The 17763-nt window shown below is 37.9% G+C and overlaps 1 protein-coding gene across 2 annotated transcripts in view; it reads left to right on the plus strand.

The window, feature by feature from the left end:
* The window catches only part of RAB11FIP2 (RAB11 family interacting protein 2), a 42163-nt gene that overhangs the window by 12955 nt on the left and 11445 nt on the right, over positions 1-17763 (plus strand). The window contains exon 4 of one of the 2 annotated variants that reach the window (XM_041743863.1): positions 13742-14207. The exons of the other annotated variant lie outside the window; for it this stretch is intronic. Within the exon in view, the coding sequence (XP_041599797.1) occupies positions 13742-13979 (238 nt within the window). The 3' untranslated portion in view covers positions 13980-14207. Of the gene's footprint in view, positions 1-13741; positions 14208-17763 lie in introns of those variants that run through there. 2 annotated transcript variants of the gene reach the window in all.

The following is a 17763-nucleotide window of genomic DNA, read 5'->3' on the forward strand; positions in this document are numbered from 1 at the left end:
GGAAGACCACCTAACCAAGCATAACCAATTAAACCTTACCTGAACGAGACTCTCTGAGAGTATTAAGTGAACTGTGGTTTTTGCATTTATTTATCGTAACATTTAGCGTTATTATTACTTGGTATTTAGGGCCCTGGGGCCATGGTAACTTTAGTCTGTTTAAAAAGCCTAGTTTGAAAGCGTTAAGAACCCCTGATTTGTAACACCAAATCCAAACTCTTCTAACTTTCAATGTACTTACTGTATTTTGGGCTTTTCTTACTTCTCCAACTTTTCTTTTACTATTCCTTATCTCTCAGTTCTAGGTAATTTAATTTCCTTACCTCTCTCTTTTCAGGCCCTTTAAGCCTTGCTGTGACCATCCTTTGGCTCAGTCCTGGAATGCTCTCTAAACTCCTCTGAGCATGCTTAGCCTATCCTTGAGGCTAAATACTCTTTAATTCTTTCTTGATTAATAACATGGTGTTTCCCTTTGGATTTCTGCTGATATAGAACATAACTGCTCTAGGATATCTATTGTGTCTGGGTCTTAGTCTTCTTTACTAAGCTATCTAAGCTTCTTAATAGCTATGCTGAATCTTCTTTTGTGGGTGCTCCACAGCACCTAGATCAGTGCATATCCTCAGTGTTGATCATCCGAGGCTCCTGAGGATTTTTTTTCAACTACAATTTGTTCGGTCATATTGCAGACTGAATTAGAATCTTTAGTGTGAATGGGCCTTGAAATGAAAATCAGCATTTTTAGAACTTCCCACTGTTCTCAGTCAGGTCTAAAAATTACTGATCTAAATTAAATTATAGCATGTATTTCATAAGAGTTCAGTAAAGTACTAATTGATGAATAGGAATCAGGAGTTCTGTTGGTAAATTCCTAGTTGAATAGATGACTTGGTCACACTAGCTTTGCTTCCAGGGCCCTAACTCAGGTGGAGGGCTTAGTTGGGAGGTCAGCCATACTAAAACAGGAATATGGAGAGGAGTATGAGATTTGGCTGAATGGCTAAGAAACATCTAAATTATAGTAGGTATTGAAGTACCAGCAGAAATGTCTGACTATTTAATATTTATGGCATCTGTGGATGAATTGTTTCTCAGAGTTCAGGTAAAACCCAGACATCAGTAGTGATGAACAACACTTACAAAATATGCTTGTGTTTATTTGCTACCTATCATAACTTGAAGAGAAACTTTGTGATGTATGTTCTTCTGAGGCTCCCTGAGAAAGTTTATTATTGAGGAAGTCCACCCAGTCAAGGGAATTCATTAACACAGGAGAAAGTTGGTTGTGTGTCTTATTCTGAAATGTAAAAAAAAATAGAGTAAAAAATATAAGCATACTCCGTATGGAGAGCTGCTGTTTGATTTTAAAAAGGAAGCTCATTGGAGAGTAAGAACTTATGGGAGATATTTTTACCAGAAAATTTTGATTTGGGAATATTCATCTATTTGTGACTCATACAGAGAACATGCTTTCCCTTCGTTATTTTCTGCCTTCTTGTCGTTGTGAATACCATACAGCAAATTCTTAGTTGTTCTGTGTTAACTTAATGGTTTATCTTATGATATCATTCCTGCTATATTGCTTTTATTAGAGCATATATGCATATATTTCCATTTACTGTACTTACTGAGGAAAAACCTGTTTGTTGCTTAGCTGGTGAAACAGTTTTTAGGACAGTACAGAAGTAGTGCCTAAGATCAAGAACTCCTGTCTGTCACTAATATCTTAAAATTTTGCATGACCGTGTGCCTTTTACTTTTGGGATCAGGTTAACCTACTTCCCTTTCTCCCTTTCTCCTTTCTTTTCTTTCCTTAACTCATCAATTCCTGTCTATGGTTGTATCATACCTTTCTCAGAAGCTACAAAAAAATTGGTTACCTAGAATGTATGTTTAAACGTGTGCCTAATTTTCACAAATCACAAAGCACCATAGGCTTATAAGCATGTAGTTGTTATTATGAAGTTATATAACATGTCCACGAAAAAAAGACAGACTATTTACTATAGGCCTATATTTTGATTTTTAAAAGTTAAACAAATGTTCCAAAAGAAATGATCCTATTCATAGTTTTAAAACCTTCATTTTTGTAACGCTCAGTATGGACCTTTTCACCCCCCCGCCCCCCCATGTGAGTTTATAGCTCAGTTTTTGGCATAATAAACCTTAACATGTATAAGGTTTACTTTAATAGCAGTATTTATTTTTGTTCTTATTTTTGTCTAATAGTAAAGATAATTTTGCCTCTCATCCATGGCAGGCTATAAATCTTTACACAGCTGAAAATTTGTGGCCTCATTTAAAGACAGAAAACAAAAACTTTTGAGATGATTTTTAGACCCATTAATCCATTAGTATCCCGGGATTTGCAGAATGTATCCAATGAAACAGTGACTAGGAACATGAAATATGCAATATGATTAGTTCCCTTAACACTAACTAGAACTTTTATGCTAAACTCCCCAGATACTACTTGAAACTTTTTTACCCTTTGTCATCCTAATACTCATTATAATAGCTCTCATTAATTGGTACATCTCCCAATGGGTTAATTTGCAGATACCATCCATGCCATCCTTTTGCTAACTCACTAATGCAAATTGATATTTATAGACTTCAAAATTGAAAACAAAAAAGGCTCTGTAACAAAAAAAGACAAAACTTTGCTAAGTTGTTGTTATTATTTTGAGCTGAGAGATTGAGATATAGAGAGATTTTGTGAGAGAAGAAAACCAGCCAAAAAAATCCACAAAAACTACTGTAGGCTAATAAACTGATGTGAAAATTTCTCAATTTACAGCACTTGACAGGTGCTAAAAGAAAAGCATCTTTAATTTTAATGTGTTGTTAGGACCTCTTTAGAGAGACTGTACAAGTTATTAACAAGGTCCTCTGAGACAGGAGACGGGTAATTAACAAGACCTATGGAGATATAGTTTAGGTAATTAACGAGCTCTTAGGCACTGGACATTGGATAACGCGGCGAGTCCAATAGTTAAAGAGAACAGGTTGTTATGATATGATCAAATACAAGATAGAGTATGTAAGTCCTGAGGTTTCTGATAGGGAAGCATTAAGATAATATTCCAGTGACTCCAGTGCAAATCAATATGTAAATTTTAACTTTTAAGGTAGAATTTGAGAGGATTATTTCATTGTCAAACCAACAAGCTTGTTACATGTAGGTTAATAATTTGTGTTAATTGCCATTAATGAACATGTGTATTTTGAGAACAGTACATTGGAAAGACATAAATTACATGTTTCAGAATTATTGTAGACATTTGTTCTGTTTTCACCGGTGGCCTTTTGGCTAAAATTGCCTGTTCCAAGTTGACCTTACTTTCTTTATCCCCTTTAAAGCTGTCAGAATCTAGGCCAGAGAGGAGGCTGTTCATCACCAGTGTAGTTTTTACATGATATGTACCGCTTCACTCATGCTCTTACGATACTTTCTAGCTGAAGACCTGATTCTTGATTTCAGACATTTGGTATAGTTATTTCCTACATAAACTTGAAATTGTTGGGGGTATGAATTGAATTTTGGTTCAGAAAAACTCCCGCAATCAGCAGACCTTTATTATAAACATGTTATACTTGGAAGATTAAGAATAAAAAGAAAGCCCTTGCATGCCTCCTCATCCATTCCGTTGCCTCCTCCTTCCAGATGATTTTTTCTGAATTTTAGATCCGATAATCAAATGACACTTTGATTTGCATTATTTTTGGAATATTTACTCCTCCTTTTAGAGTTCATAGAAACAGGTATGTAGATATTAGGTCTCCATTCCACGCTAAGGACTGGGCTTTGTAGAGACATTGGGGAACCATGAAGATTTTTTAAGTTACATTGTGATTTGATCAGATTAACTAACCCTGTAGCATGAGGGAGTCTGGTGGAGTTTGGAATGGGAAGGGGGAGGACTTGGGGCAGGAAAATGAGTCAGAAAGTTAGTATGATTGTGAAGGTGAGAGTTGATGGAAGTCACCTGGGAGTGAGGATGGGAAAGAAGGGAACATCTTGGAGATGTGTTCCTTTTATATGTGGAGGTCGGGATGGTGGGGGATTGGTAAAGGAGAAGAAACGAGGAGGATTTTTCCAATGATGGTCTTTAATTGGAGTCTTAAATTTGATGAAACAGAGAATTGTAAAGGCTGTACAGACGGTCCCCAACTTAGGATGTTTCAACTTAGGAATTTTCAACTTTATGATGGTAAGTTGATATGCATTTGGTAGAAACCATACTTCAGAATTTTGAATTTTGACCTTTTCCCAGGCCTGGAATATGCCGTTGGATTCTCCCTTGTGAGGCTGGGCACCAGCACCTGCAGCTTACAGTCAGCCAGGCGATCACTAGGGCACACAACTTACAACCATTCTGCACCCATTCAGCCATCTTGTTTTTCACTTTCAGTACAGTATGCAATAAATTACAGGAGAAACACCATAAAATAGGCTTTGTGTTAGGTGATTTTGCCCAACTGTAGGCTAATAGTAACTGTTCTGAGCACATTTAAGATAGGTTGGGCTAAGCAATGATGTCTGGTAGGTTAGGGGTATTAAATGCATTTTCATTTAGAGTATTTTCCATTTTCAGTGGGTTTATTGAGATGTAACCCCATTGTGAGTCAAGGAAGATCCATATTACAGCAATGTCAGGTGTGTTGTCTTTGAATCAAAGTTGGCATTTCAGTCTTGATGGAGACTTCTGAGTTTGTTTGTTTTAATGAGGTGCTATCTGTTCATTTTAGAGCTTTTTTTAGAGATAGAAATTATGTGTTTTGAGTTGTTGAAGACAAGCAAGTTAATATCAGCACACTAACTACAGTTCTTGAGAGTTTATTTCTGAATACTGAACCACACTTGGCTTCTTTGAACACAACAGTGCAAATTTCTGTAATTGCTTATGGGTTTAATGCATTTAAAGTGTGTTCACCTTAGAATTATAATTACTACATGTATTTCTCTCCAGCGGTTTTGGCTTTACCAAATCTTGTCCCTGTTGGACCCCTTTTGTTAGTTTCTCACAGGAGAATAACTTCTGTTTCTTTTATATTTAGCCCTACTTCTGTGAACACTACTTTTCTGTTTAGAACACTTCCTTTTGGGCCGCTATGACTCCATCACCTGTGGTTACTTTTTGCCATAGCAATAAAGCTTTAACTTTCGAAATACAGGTACTGTTTCTATATTTTAATAGGTGGTAGTAGTGGTACCTGTGGCAGAGATGTTCTAAATAGCTGCTGGCAATAGAAAGTAAAGCAGCTAATTTGATTATGAAATGATTTTCCTTTTACACATTTAGCTAGTTTCTAAGAATATTGGGATCCAGACATTTGACATTTGTCTCCTTCAACTTATATTTTTAAGGATAAATTAGTGCTCTTTGATTTGAGGTATTAAATATAGTATTGATATATAACATAATTGTAATATAAATATTAAAATGTAATATATAAGCGTATATTAAATACAATGTATCACACATAGGTAAAAATGTATGTATTTTAACCTTAGAAATTTGGTAATTTTAGAAATTATAAGAAATTATAAGTTGGGGAGTGAATGTACAGTTATTTCAGTAAATAGCAAGAAAGCTTATTTTAAAAAATTGCAAGATGCATTTTGAAGGAATATTTTATAAATAACGACTATGTACTCTTGTATCTTCACTCACTATTTGGTAAGCTCTTTACTCACTACTTCGTAATTCTGTCATCTCTTTTTTAGTTGGAGTCTTGGAGCTAGGTATACTCTATGCCTGATAGGTTCCTGAGGAAGTATGTTTGCTCCTTTAGGCTACCAGGGAGCCAATTAGTGAGTGCCCTGCAGCGGCTCTGCCTTAAGTATAATGACCTCTTTGTTATGGATCCTGGAATGGGAATGGGGGTGTTCAGGTTAATCACATATTTTGTTGACTAGAGATATACAATATATTTTGTTTCATGCAGTTTTTTTCATTTTCAAAGAAATTAAATGCCCCAAATAAGTTAAAAATGGAAATCATACTGAACATAATTTAATATTTGTTTCAGAATATATATTTGATTACCTTCTTCCACTCAGAGATGTTACAATATAACATTGAGAATGTAGATATAGTAATAGTAGAATATTCTAAAGGAAATACAGGATAGGTATGAAAAATTCAAATTTAGGATTCAGGTCTGGATTTGAGTCTTGAATAGCTAGATGTATGACCTTATTTAACCTTTCTAAGCCTCATTTTTTTAAACTGAGAATGGGATAACAACCTTGGCAACCTTGGTGTTACAGAAGAGATTAAATAGTGTTGTGCATAGAGTGCTGAGGGTGGTTTGCCACAGGGTGAACCTGGAAATGGTAGCTCTCATTATGATCTTATTGGACAGCACCTAAAGAACCTGCAATAATTGCTTTAAATAAGTTAAATGAAATTATTTCCAAGTAATAATGTATTCTCAACTTAAATCTTAAAATAGAATTTAGGAGCTCATGTTTCTTGCTGACCAGTAGAGGATGTGTACATTTGGCAGAAAGCAATAAACTTGATAGCTTTCCTATTTTCTTTCAAGATGTATGTTCAGTAATAATCTTTGATAAAATAAACTAAACCACATTGAGTTTAAGTAAAATATTCCCTGTATTAAGTAGAAAATATGTTTTATTGCTTTACAAGGGAAAGGTATTATAATCAATATTGCTATAAAATCCTGTGTTCAGAAATTCTTGCGTAGCACTGGTAAGGACAGCGCAGGGTAGACAGCTAAGCTTTGGCTTTACCTTAAATCATGGTGAATATTTTCTAAACTCATGTAGCTGAGCTTAGATTAAATTGTTCAAACTGTTATTATAAGAAGGATAAATGCTGCTTATGGAAAACCCTTGAGAACATTCCAGAGTCCTCTTTGGAAAAAGGGTCTGTCCCTGCCTTAGGAAATTCACACAGACCCTAGTGTATCCCTTCTAAGCAAGATGTGAAGGTGGGCTCTTTCATTTCTTTGTTAAGGGAGAGTGTCTTCTTTTCTCTCTGATTTTCACCAAGAATGTAAGATTCTGCTAGAGGAGTCTCTGAACTCAAGGTTCTCTAATATTCCTGAAATAATATTAATTGCATCTTTAATGTTCTGTCGTTCCAGTTTTAAAAAATATTCCTCACTTAAGAGAAGATATAACCAAAATTTAAATGTAAGGTATTTTTGTACTGCCATCAGTTTATTTTATGGAATAATAAGGACAGGTAGGGTCTTATAATGTCACTTTTTTTGTGCCTTTTGTCTTTCGACTGTGAGGAGACAGTATGTATTAGGGCGACATGCTAAAAAAAAAAATGTTCGTTTTAGAACTTGATAATAGGGGATGAACATTACTCTCCTGTCTTGTGTAAGAATTCTGTTAATAAAAAAAAAAAAAAAGAATTCTGTTAATATTGTGAAACAAAGATGCATCAGGCAACATCTCTTTCGATCAAAGGCAGGTAGATACAAAATATGTAACTGATTGCCCTAATGGGTGACTAACTGCTCAGAGAACTAAAAATGCCAGGTGATTAAATAGGTAAGGTCAGACAGTCTAGGTGTCATGGAAAAGGTACAATTGGCCCAATCTCAAAGGATGGATCTATGGAGAGAGGAAAGGGCTTTTATGAATGGAGATTAAAATGAGACCAGGCAGTGCATTAAAAATGAGTGTTTTAAGTGGCTATCAGGGACCCAGCCTACCTGAAATTGTTAGGGTCGGAGGTAGTAGTGGAGATGGTACCTTGTTAATGGGAACTTAGCATGCCAGAATGAAGCATTTGCACCTAATTCTATAATAAGTATAAAGATATTTGGGCCTATGAGTGATGCGACGGAAAACCAATTTTGGGGACACCCAGAGAACAGTGACTTGGCTAATGCATATATAATATGGGCCTGAATAGGAAGAAACACTCACAGAATGAGTGAGAAAGATGCCAGTGAGAGCTTCTTTCTAAGTGTGAGTGTTAGATTCAGAATAAAAACTGTGTGCAGTGAAAAGTAATTTTATTTATATAGCTCGTAGGAACAGGACAATGGGGAGGTTACTGTGGCAGCAGAAATTTGCAAATATTACAAGGTACACTGTAAAAAAAAATCAGTGGATGCCTGTGTTTACAATGTTATTTTTTTTTTTTTAAACAAAGAACCATTGAGAAAAAGCTGGCTGAGGGATGCAGTATAATGTGCAATTTCCAATAAAATCACTATATTCATCTACTTTTGGAGGGGCTAGGGAGTGTATTTTTATGTAAAACAATATATTATTTTCCAGCAAAATTTTATAATTTCATAGCTCTGTGAAACCAGCTCTTGATCACCAAGAATAGATTTGAAGGCTAGGCATCTCAGCTGACGGTGTAGAGTGGTTAGAAATCTCCCAGTCATCCTAGTAGCTCTGCTTCCAAAGAGTATGCACGTATGCACAGGAGTCTGGGGTTTGTGTCACCTAATGGAGGGCCTCCATAAATCTGACTGCCTATGAAGTCTCTCCTTGAAGGCTCAGCAGGGGAAGTAGATGCTTTCTGGCCTGGGGCCTCCTTGCAAGCTGCTCTTGAACATCCATGGCCTTCCCGGTGACCAAAGGGCACTAGTGGCTTCCTTTCTAGAACTTGACTTTGTCGCAGGTACAGAGCCAGCTTGGGGTGCTCTTGGCCTAGGGTGTTATGGGCTCCCTGACCTCCTTTGCTAGGCCAGAGGGACCGAGGCCCAACCTGCCTGGCTTGCCCCTCATGGAGAAGTTCCCTGTGCCCAGATAATCCTCAGCCCTCAGCCTCTCCCAGGAAAAGGCTAATCACACAAGCCATATGTTTGGAAATTTGGAAATGTACTTAAAATAATTTTCATTTCTTCACCAGGAGAAAATGGTAAGTTAAACTGTAGTGAATATGAGATTCTTGAAATACTCCTTAATTTCATAGATCTCTTTAAATCCTCAAGTTTTAGGACTTCTTCGATGACATATTCATTACTATTCATGATTGAAAAGCAGCTTGCTCTGAATTTGCTGTCCATGATCTCTGGTGTCATTGACCACAGTTTTTAATTGTCTTGCCTATGAGATCTCATGAAAGACATCCTGTGAGAATATTAATGAGTAAATTACAGTTAATCCCCATAGACATTTATGCATTAGGTTTTGTTTTGCCATTCAGGTATTCAGTGAGTGTGCCCAGTCCCAGGAGAGATAATGTAGTATTTTAATCTATAATATCATTAATTTGATTTGGTGCTGATTTTTTTTTTCTTTTCCTAAAAAGAAGGAAAAAGCAATATTGAGTTATACCTTGTCTCTTAAGCCCTTTTGCACATGTAATACAACTGAAATATGCTACAGGTTGTGTTAGTGGAATCTCTTTTTGGACACTTTATTGTTTAGAGCTTTTATAAAGAATATCATTAAAGAACATTTCTTTAAACTCCTTTAACATAGAGCTTTTGTGGAATACATGTTTTCAGGATTTACCAGAAAAATCTCAAATTAATCTGTATTGTGGTCAAACACCTAAACTGATGGACCTGGTTGGTAAACTGGATAAACTGGCTAGTTGAATTGATTTTATTGCGTGTCACCAATTTCAATTCATAGTAACAGTTTTAAGTATCAGAATAATTCTTTCTGTCTTAAAAAGAACTGAAAAATATTCCATTAATATACCATCAGGTCTAGATATAATTAATCTTTGTTACTCAGAAAAATGATTTCTTCTGCTCTTTGAGGACTTGATATCTTCTTGTTAAAACTTATGTTGACCTACCATCGTTTTATTCAGCCAACTACTAGCTCAGTTCTTAGAAATTTTCATTAAGCACTGACTATTGATCTATTCGATATAGATTTGTTAAGCATCTGCCATGCTGTAGATACTGGGTCAGATGCCAGGATTGAAAAGATTAATGAAATATCATTCTTTTATTCAAGTAATTTATAGCAGAAGGGGCAGGGAATCCAGGAATTAAGATAAATGCACAAAAGGCAAATTTAAAAAAAAAAATGTTTTTTTTTTGTTTTTTTGTTGTTTTTGTTTTTGTTTTACAGCAGTTTAGGTTACAGCAAAATTGAGCAAAAGAAAAAAGTTCCAGTATGTGTCCTACCCCCACACATGGATAGCCTCTGCCACTAGAATGGTACATTTATTACAATTGATGGACTTAGGATGACACAGCATAATTATGCAAAGTCCCTAGTTTATATTAGGGTTGACTCTTGGTGTTGTATATTCTGTGGGTTTGGTGGACAGATGTTTAGTGACATGTATCTACCTTTACACAATCGTATAAAATATTTCAGTTCCCTAAAAGTCCCTTGTGCTCTGTTGACCGCTACCTTCCCCCGAACCCTGGAAACCACTTATCTTTTTACTATTTCCATAGTTTCTGCCTTTTCCAGAATGTCCAATAATTAGAAACTTACAGTTAGTAGCCCTCCTTTTCAGATTGGCTTCTTTCACTTAGTAATGTGTACCTAAAGTTCCTCCATGTTTTTTCATGGCTTGATAACTCATTTCTTCTTTAGCACTGAGTAGTATTCCATTGTTTGTATGTACTATAGGTTATTTATCCATTCGCCTACTGAAGAGCATTTTGGTTACTTCCAGGCTTTGGCAATTATGAATAAAGCTTCTGTGTGCAGGTTTTTGTCTGGACATAATTTTCAACACTTTTGGGTAAATACCACGGAGTGTAATTGTAATTGTGCATGGATTGAATTGTAAGAGTATGTTTAGTGGGTTGGCTGGGTAGTGCAGTTGGTTAAGCACCTGGCCTTTGGTTTTGGCTCAGGTCATGATCTCAGGGTCATGAGATTACAGCATGGAGTCTGCATAAGATTCTCTCCCTCTGTCCTTCCCCCTTTGAGCTCTCTCTGTCTCTGTCTCTCTCTCTCTCACACTCTCAAATCTTAAAAAAGAAAAACCCGAATATATTTAGTTTTGTAAGAAACCACAAACTTCCAAAGTGACTATACCATTTTCCACTTCCACCAGCAATAAATGAGAGTTCTTGGTGCTTCAAATCTTCATTGGCATTTGTGTTGTCAGTGATCTGGATTTTGGCCATTCCAATATCTCGTTGTTATTTTAATTTACACTTCCCCAATGTATGATGTTATGGTCATATATTTATTGTCATCTGTCACTTCTTTTGTGAAGTTGCCTCTTGAGATTTGGGGCCTATTTTTCCATGGGGTCGCTTGTTTTCTTATTGTTGAGTTTTAAGAGTTCTTTGTATATTTTGGATAATAATCCTTTATCAGATGTCTTTGCAAATATTGTCTCCCGGCCTGTGGCTTATCTTTTCATTCTCTTAATGCCTTTCACAGAGCAGAAACTTTTAATTAAGTTCAGCTTATCAGTTTGTTCTTTCATGGATCATGCCCTTGGTTTTGTACCTAAAAAGGTATTTACCATACCCAAGGTCCTCTGGATTTCCTCCTATGTTATCTTCTAGGAGTTTCACAGTTTTATGTCTTACATTTAGGCCTGTGACCAATCTTGAGTTAACTTTTATAAAAGATATAAGGTCCTGTGTGTAGGTTTACTTACCTTATATTTGAATAGCACTTTGTCATAAACATTTCAAATTCATTTCTTTTAACCTTCTTTCAATCCTAATTTTTTGAAGTAGGTGGCATCTCTTATTTCTTTATTAAAAATATGAAATTTAGAGCAAGTTGGTTGTACCTGGGTACTAGGTGATGGGCAGTAAGTTTGGAAAGATCATTTGAGCCCAATCCAATAGGTTTTGAAAGCCACGCTAAGAAATTTGTTGTTCAGGAGGAAGTTGAAGGCCACAAGTGTTTTGACAGGTGAGTAACAAGGTTAGATTTGAGCTTTAGTGTGTCCTACCCAGCCATGTTGCTTAGGCTGTATTGGACAAAGAAGGACTGGCCGAGACTGGTAAGAGGCTGTTCGCAATAGCCTGAGCTGGAGGGATATGGTCTTGTGATCAGAAAGGTAGCAGTGACCTTGAGTAGCAAGGAAAAAAGATTCATGTTCAGAAGCTGAATGGGGAGAATCTGGCAGCTTACTTATGAGGCAGTAGCTTTCAAGCCGAAGGCTGGAGTCCAGGGCATTCCTGAGGCTTCACCTTGGGTGACCAGGAGACTTGGTTATGCCAGAAATTGGAAAATCAGACAGAACTGATACAAAAGTCAAGATGATGATTGGTTTGGGACATGTTTACCTTGAGGTACAGGTAAGATATCCAATCCAGGACTTTAAACAGACATTTGTAAAGGTGGTATTCAAAGGATAATACAGCTGTAGTGGAAGATAAAAGACTGAGCAGTCACACCAGCAGTCACACTGTATTGTGGTGGCAGGGGCACTGGAGGGAGAATGTGAAATCACCAGGGTAGAGTACAAAGAGGTCTGAAAGCAGAACCTTAAGAAATATCCAGTGTCTCTCTCATAGGAGTGAGAAGAGGAAGATGACAAGGAAAAGGAGTAATTGGAAACATAGAAAATCTCGGCTACTAGGTATCTCAAAAGAGAGTCTTAAAAAGAAAGAACAAGTCACTGGTATCAGATGGAGCTGAAGGGTTAAAGAGAATGAGGCTGTTGCCTTTGGTAAAAATAGTTTGTTGGTGACCTTTATAAAAGCAGCAGTGAGTACTGGTGATGGGGGATGTGTTTCAGATTACAGGAGGTGAGTGAGTAACAGAGTCAGCAGGGGTTCCTCAGGAAGGACTAGAAATTGGCAAGATAAAAATGGGGCAATTGTAGGAGGGGTAAGAGGCAGTGAACATGCTCTGGTGGGAGAGGTGAGTAAACACAATAAATGAGGGAACAGTTGGGCTGGTAGTGGGTCCAAAAAGCAGGTGAAAAGTGGGGGAATCAGAAGATGAAATTGATCAGATGGGATTTTTGATTGAATGGATCTGACCGAGAGTAGCCATATCCCACTCTTTGGAACTATATCTAGAGAAATTCTGTTTGGGATGTAAGGTAGTATATAAATATGAGGTGGTATTATTCAAATTCAAGTCACTTTAAGCCATTACGCCATTTCCAAACTGCAAGAGCAATCAGTCTTTAATAATGTAATTCTGAATTGAAAATCATTTGAACATAAAGTACTCTAGCTCTATGAATGTGAAAAGTGTTGTTAAATGAAGGCCAGGAACTTTTTTTGTGGCCAGCATGTAAATGTGAATTATCATTTACAAAGTAGAAGACGGTGTATATTCTTGGAAGAAAGAAAGGAGTGTTAAAATAAGTAGTGATAGAGCAAAAGCCAGAAAATGAAGGGCAAAGGGAAGTGTAGATAATTCATATGAATAATTGTGGGATATTGTTTTTCTTTGGCTCTCTCTTTCTTCTTTCTTTTTAACAGATAAATAGGATAAACCTTTGTCGTTAACCACTTTATATTATGAAGTTAATAGTTTATGGCATTTATTGTATATTCTTGTATCGGTTATAGCATCCCAGCAGGAAACAAATGACACGCTCAAAACGGATAATTGAAGAACGTTTAGTGAGAGACCATTTCCAGAGGGGTGCCTGGGGTTAAGGATGGCGCAGAGGGAAGGTATTGCACCAGGAGCCAGCAGTGTCTGGAAGGGACTGCTGTATTAGGTGTGAAGGGACAGCTGTAGCTCATCTGTGGCTGTTTATAGAGAAGCTACTGCTTAAACCTGTAGCACAGCAGGGAGGGCCTGCGGCAGCAGTGACATGAACCGGGAGTGGGGGCGATAAATACCCTACCTCCCCTTCCTTCTATCCCCTGTCTCTTGCAGGTGCCTCCCAGGGCCAGAGAGTAACCGGAAGCCACTGGGCAAAGCAGCCCAGATGAAGCACTCTGCAGACATCAGCCTCCGAGGGCGCAGGGAGGGGCCTGTGGAACAGAACAGTGGGCTTGGTTATTTCCAAACCTCTTGCTTTTCAGCCTGTGTTCTGCCTCTTTACGATTGCCTTGGACTTCTCTTAATCACTTCTGATTGGGAGAAACCTCAGGAAATTTTCCTGGACTGCTGAAGCAAACCCTCTCTGAGCTCACGGCACAGCTGAAGAGTTCAGAACACGTTGGAGGGTGCGGGGAAGAAGCACAGTTCCTGGCTAAAGAGCTTGGACTGTGGAGTTTGGCTGTCTTTCCTTGAATCTTGACCCTGCCACTTAATAACTGTGTTACCTTGAGTAAGCTGCTTAACCTCTCTGTGCATCTTTCCCCTTCTGTAAATGGAAGTAAAAACAGCACGTTACAAGAATTAAGTAAGTTAACATGTAAAGTGCTCTGAAAGGTGCCTGGTACCACAGCTAAAGTCAATAAAATATCATTTGCAATAAGGCATACTATCATTATTATTTGTAATGATAAAGAATTATACACTTTCTTCACAGTAAGTGGGGTATTTTTTTCTTTTCCTTTTTTCAGATTCATTGCAAAGTTTTATGTTATGTTGTCTTCTCCCAACTACATTCGTCACCAAAGTGAAGGCCTGGGTCTCTAGTGCCTACTCTCACAGTTAAACAGGGAAATCAATAGGATGGTATGCTTTGAAAATGATCTTAGAAGTTCTTCTGTGATAGTCTGAAGTTATACTTACTTCCCATACACAATAAGAAATTGAATGTTGTTTGAGAAAGTTACTCCTCTACTACCCACCCCCTTCTTTGTCCCCTTCCAGCCAGGTGGGGCTGGAAATCCACCTCCTGGATATTGCAAATAACTTGAATTCACTTCTTGAATACAAAAATGGATCAAGGTGTAGGCCAGAAATGTATTTAGCTTCATAATTTCAGCAATGATGGGGCTTGGAAAGGGATATTATGGAAGATGAAATAATACTTGTTTTTAAATGCCTCCAGAAGAGCTTCAAGCGTTGTTACATGACTTCTTACTGAAAGATTTAAGGTCCTAGAGTCAGGAATTTACAGTTTGCATTGTTTTACACTCAGTTAATCAGATTTAATAGATCTTTGTTCTTCTGTGGGTTTTTTTTTTTCTTGACAAGCACTTTATACATTTTTAATTCTCAACAGTCTCTACTCTTAGATATTCTTGTTCCAAAAGAATGTATTTGTTAGAGAAAAGGAAGGGTGAAGAAGAAAATGATTGCTGCCAAGTGTTTGAATGATTTGGAGGTTGTAAAGATTGTTTGGCCTTTCTGGCCTATCTGTGGAAGGCTGGTCCAAAGCAGATATGTTAGGACAGTTTCAAGTCCTCCCCAGTTATTTCTTTACTCGGTATTTATTTTAATTTCAAAATTAATAAATGATGTTATGTAAGAGATACTAATGATTCCTTGAAATATATTTGAGTGGTATTCACTTCAAACTTATAAATTAGAGTTTACTTGGAAAAAAATTCTTGAAAATTTGGGAAATATGTTGTAAAAAATCAGCTTCTTCTTACAAACTTTAGAACGTTAAGGTAAAATACCTTCTTAGCTTAAGATATTTTTGAAAGTAGGAATTTAAAATATTTTCATCCGTTTAAAGTTTGCTTTAAAGTTCTCTGTCACCCCCAAACTCTTTCAGTTTTGATTTCTCAAACTAATTTTTTTTTAATCATAAAGTTAAAGTTTGTATATAGACTTTTTCAGTAGGAGCATGTCCAAGTTTATCTTACACCTGATTAAAAACACCATTTCCCTTAACCTGTCAACAACTTAGTTGAGCAGTCAGACTGTATTATTCGATATCTTGTCTGACAGGAGGACAGCAGTCCAAAGAGAAAGATAACACAAATTGGTGCCACACTTCGATAAATAGAGACATTTTATTTTTTCACCAAGCTAATTCAATCCAGTTCAGTTAACTCTTTTTCCCCCCTTCAGGACAGATCAAAAAAGGCAGCCATGAATGACTGACTGTGTCCTGTGTTTGACACGTCAGTGTGTGAAAATAAAGCCGACCACAAGGGAGGGGCTGTGCCTTTAGATTGCAGACAATGCCCTGAGCAAGAGCCCTCTCTCTGCTCTGCTCTGTGCTCTGCTGGCAGTGATAATGGGGGGAGCTGGGGCTTGCCGCGCACGACACCCTTTCCCCTTCCAGTGTGCAACCTTTGTGGTTTCAGCATTCTTGAGACTTTGCAGACATTTTTCAGGCTGTCACTGAGCTGCTCTTTATTTCCAGAGGCTAAAGCTACTGTATGTTACATATTGGTAGTTTTGTGATTTTGATAAACTCTGTGTCCTTGGCGTCTGTTTTCTAAAAATCTTCATTATGATAAATATAACGCTGGCATTTCTGTTTGTCAGGTCACTAATTTCTTCCTGAGACGTAGAATGATATTTACACAGTCATCATATTGTTGATGATACTCATCCAGTGATCATTACTGTCAATTGTTAATGGGTATGGGTTATACTACCAGACATGGATTGTCTAAATAGCATTTGTAAAAGAAGATTAAGTTGGTCAGAAACTTGCCCACTGCTCTGAGGGATCGGGTCCAAGAGTCCCATCTTTTACATCAAGTTTTGCATCAAGAGCCTTTAAGGGCTGCTTCCCACCCATGACCTCATGTTCTAGTCTCTTCGGTGTCCTACAATGGCCCTGCTGTCTCGAAGCCCCAGGCCACGTGTCTATTTGCAGAGCCCTCCTTCTCTGCCAAACCTACCCTTCATATAATTTTAAATCCTACTTTTTCCTTGACTTTGGCCATCCTTAGCTAACTGCTATGATGGGACATTGCCTTCTTCCATGTGATCTAAAAATTAGACTCTTGAGTATGCTCTCCTCCTTCCAGGGGTGCAGCTCTGCATGTGCACCTCAGAATGAGATGGCATTTTATTTTCTGAGTAATCCATGTGTCCTGTCTGTTCAGGGCTTCAGCAGTACAGCCAGGGCTCACTAAGATCTGTGTGCAGAGAGCAGGCCAAGGGGCTGTGTGTCACAGGTAGGAGGGCAGATTCTAGAGCCAGACACCTTCCCCCACCTCTTCCTGACTGTATGGCCACACTCAAGCTACCAAACCTCTCTGTGACTCGTTTCCTTACTCTGAAAATGAAAAATCCTACCTACCTTATGGGTGATCAAGATTAAATGGGTTAATTTTGGTAAAGTGCTCAGAATAGTATCTGGCACAGTCTAAGTGCTATGTAAATGTTTCTTAAATAAAATAATTTACTGAACATGTTCTGTTAGTCACTGTGCTAAATGTTTTACATGTTGTTGACTCATTTCATCTTACAGTAGTCTCATAGGCAGGGAGTGTTGCCATCCCCATTTGACAGATGACACAAAGTTAAGTGACTTGCTCAGGGTCACACAGCAAGATTAGGGCAGAGTCTGGATTTGAATTCACGCCCGTTGGCCCTGGGGGCCTGTGAGTCACTTTTCTCCTTGAACCACTGTGGTTGGTGTACTGCAGACCTGAGTATAAATCATGTTGTCATTTGGATGGAGAGACATGCAGCAGGATGTCCTTCTTGACTGTTAGAAAACAATGGGCCAGGAGATGATAGCCAGGAGAGGTTAGGCCCTGCGGACTAACCTGATGATGACTGCCTTGGACTGGAAATCAAGGAGGACAGGGACCACAAATGTTAGCAGCTGCTTCAATGGCACTCCAGGCCGAGGTGTGCCATGTGATCATGGCTTTCTGGATTTTATTTTTGTTAATTTCTTTTAAGCCGCTCTTTTGTCGGGCTCCTAAGGGCTGGTACACTGACTCTAGCCTGGAACCATATAGAACACCATAAAGACCGTGAATGAGGAAATGGGTCAGCTGCATCAGCCTGCTGATGCGGTGTTCATCTGTGGGTGTTTAAAACATGTTTTCATCTCCTCTTCTGTGTCACCCAGCTCTCCTGAA

Source organism: Vulpes lagopus, chromosome 2 (assembly GCF_018345385.1).
Source record: "Vulpes lagopus strain Blue_001 chromosome 2, ASM1834538v1, whole genome shotgun sequence".
Lineage (NCBI taxonomy): Eukaryota > Metazoa > Chordata > Mammalia > Carnivora > Canidae > Vulpes > Vulpes lagopus.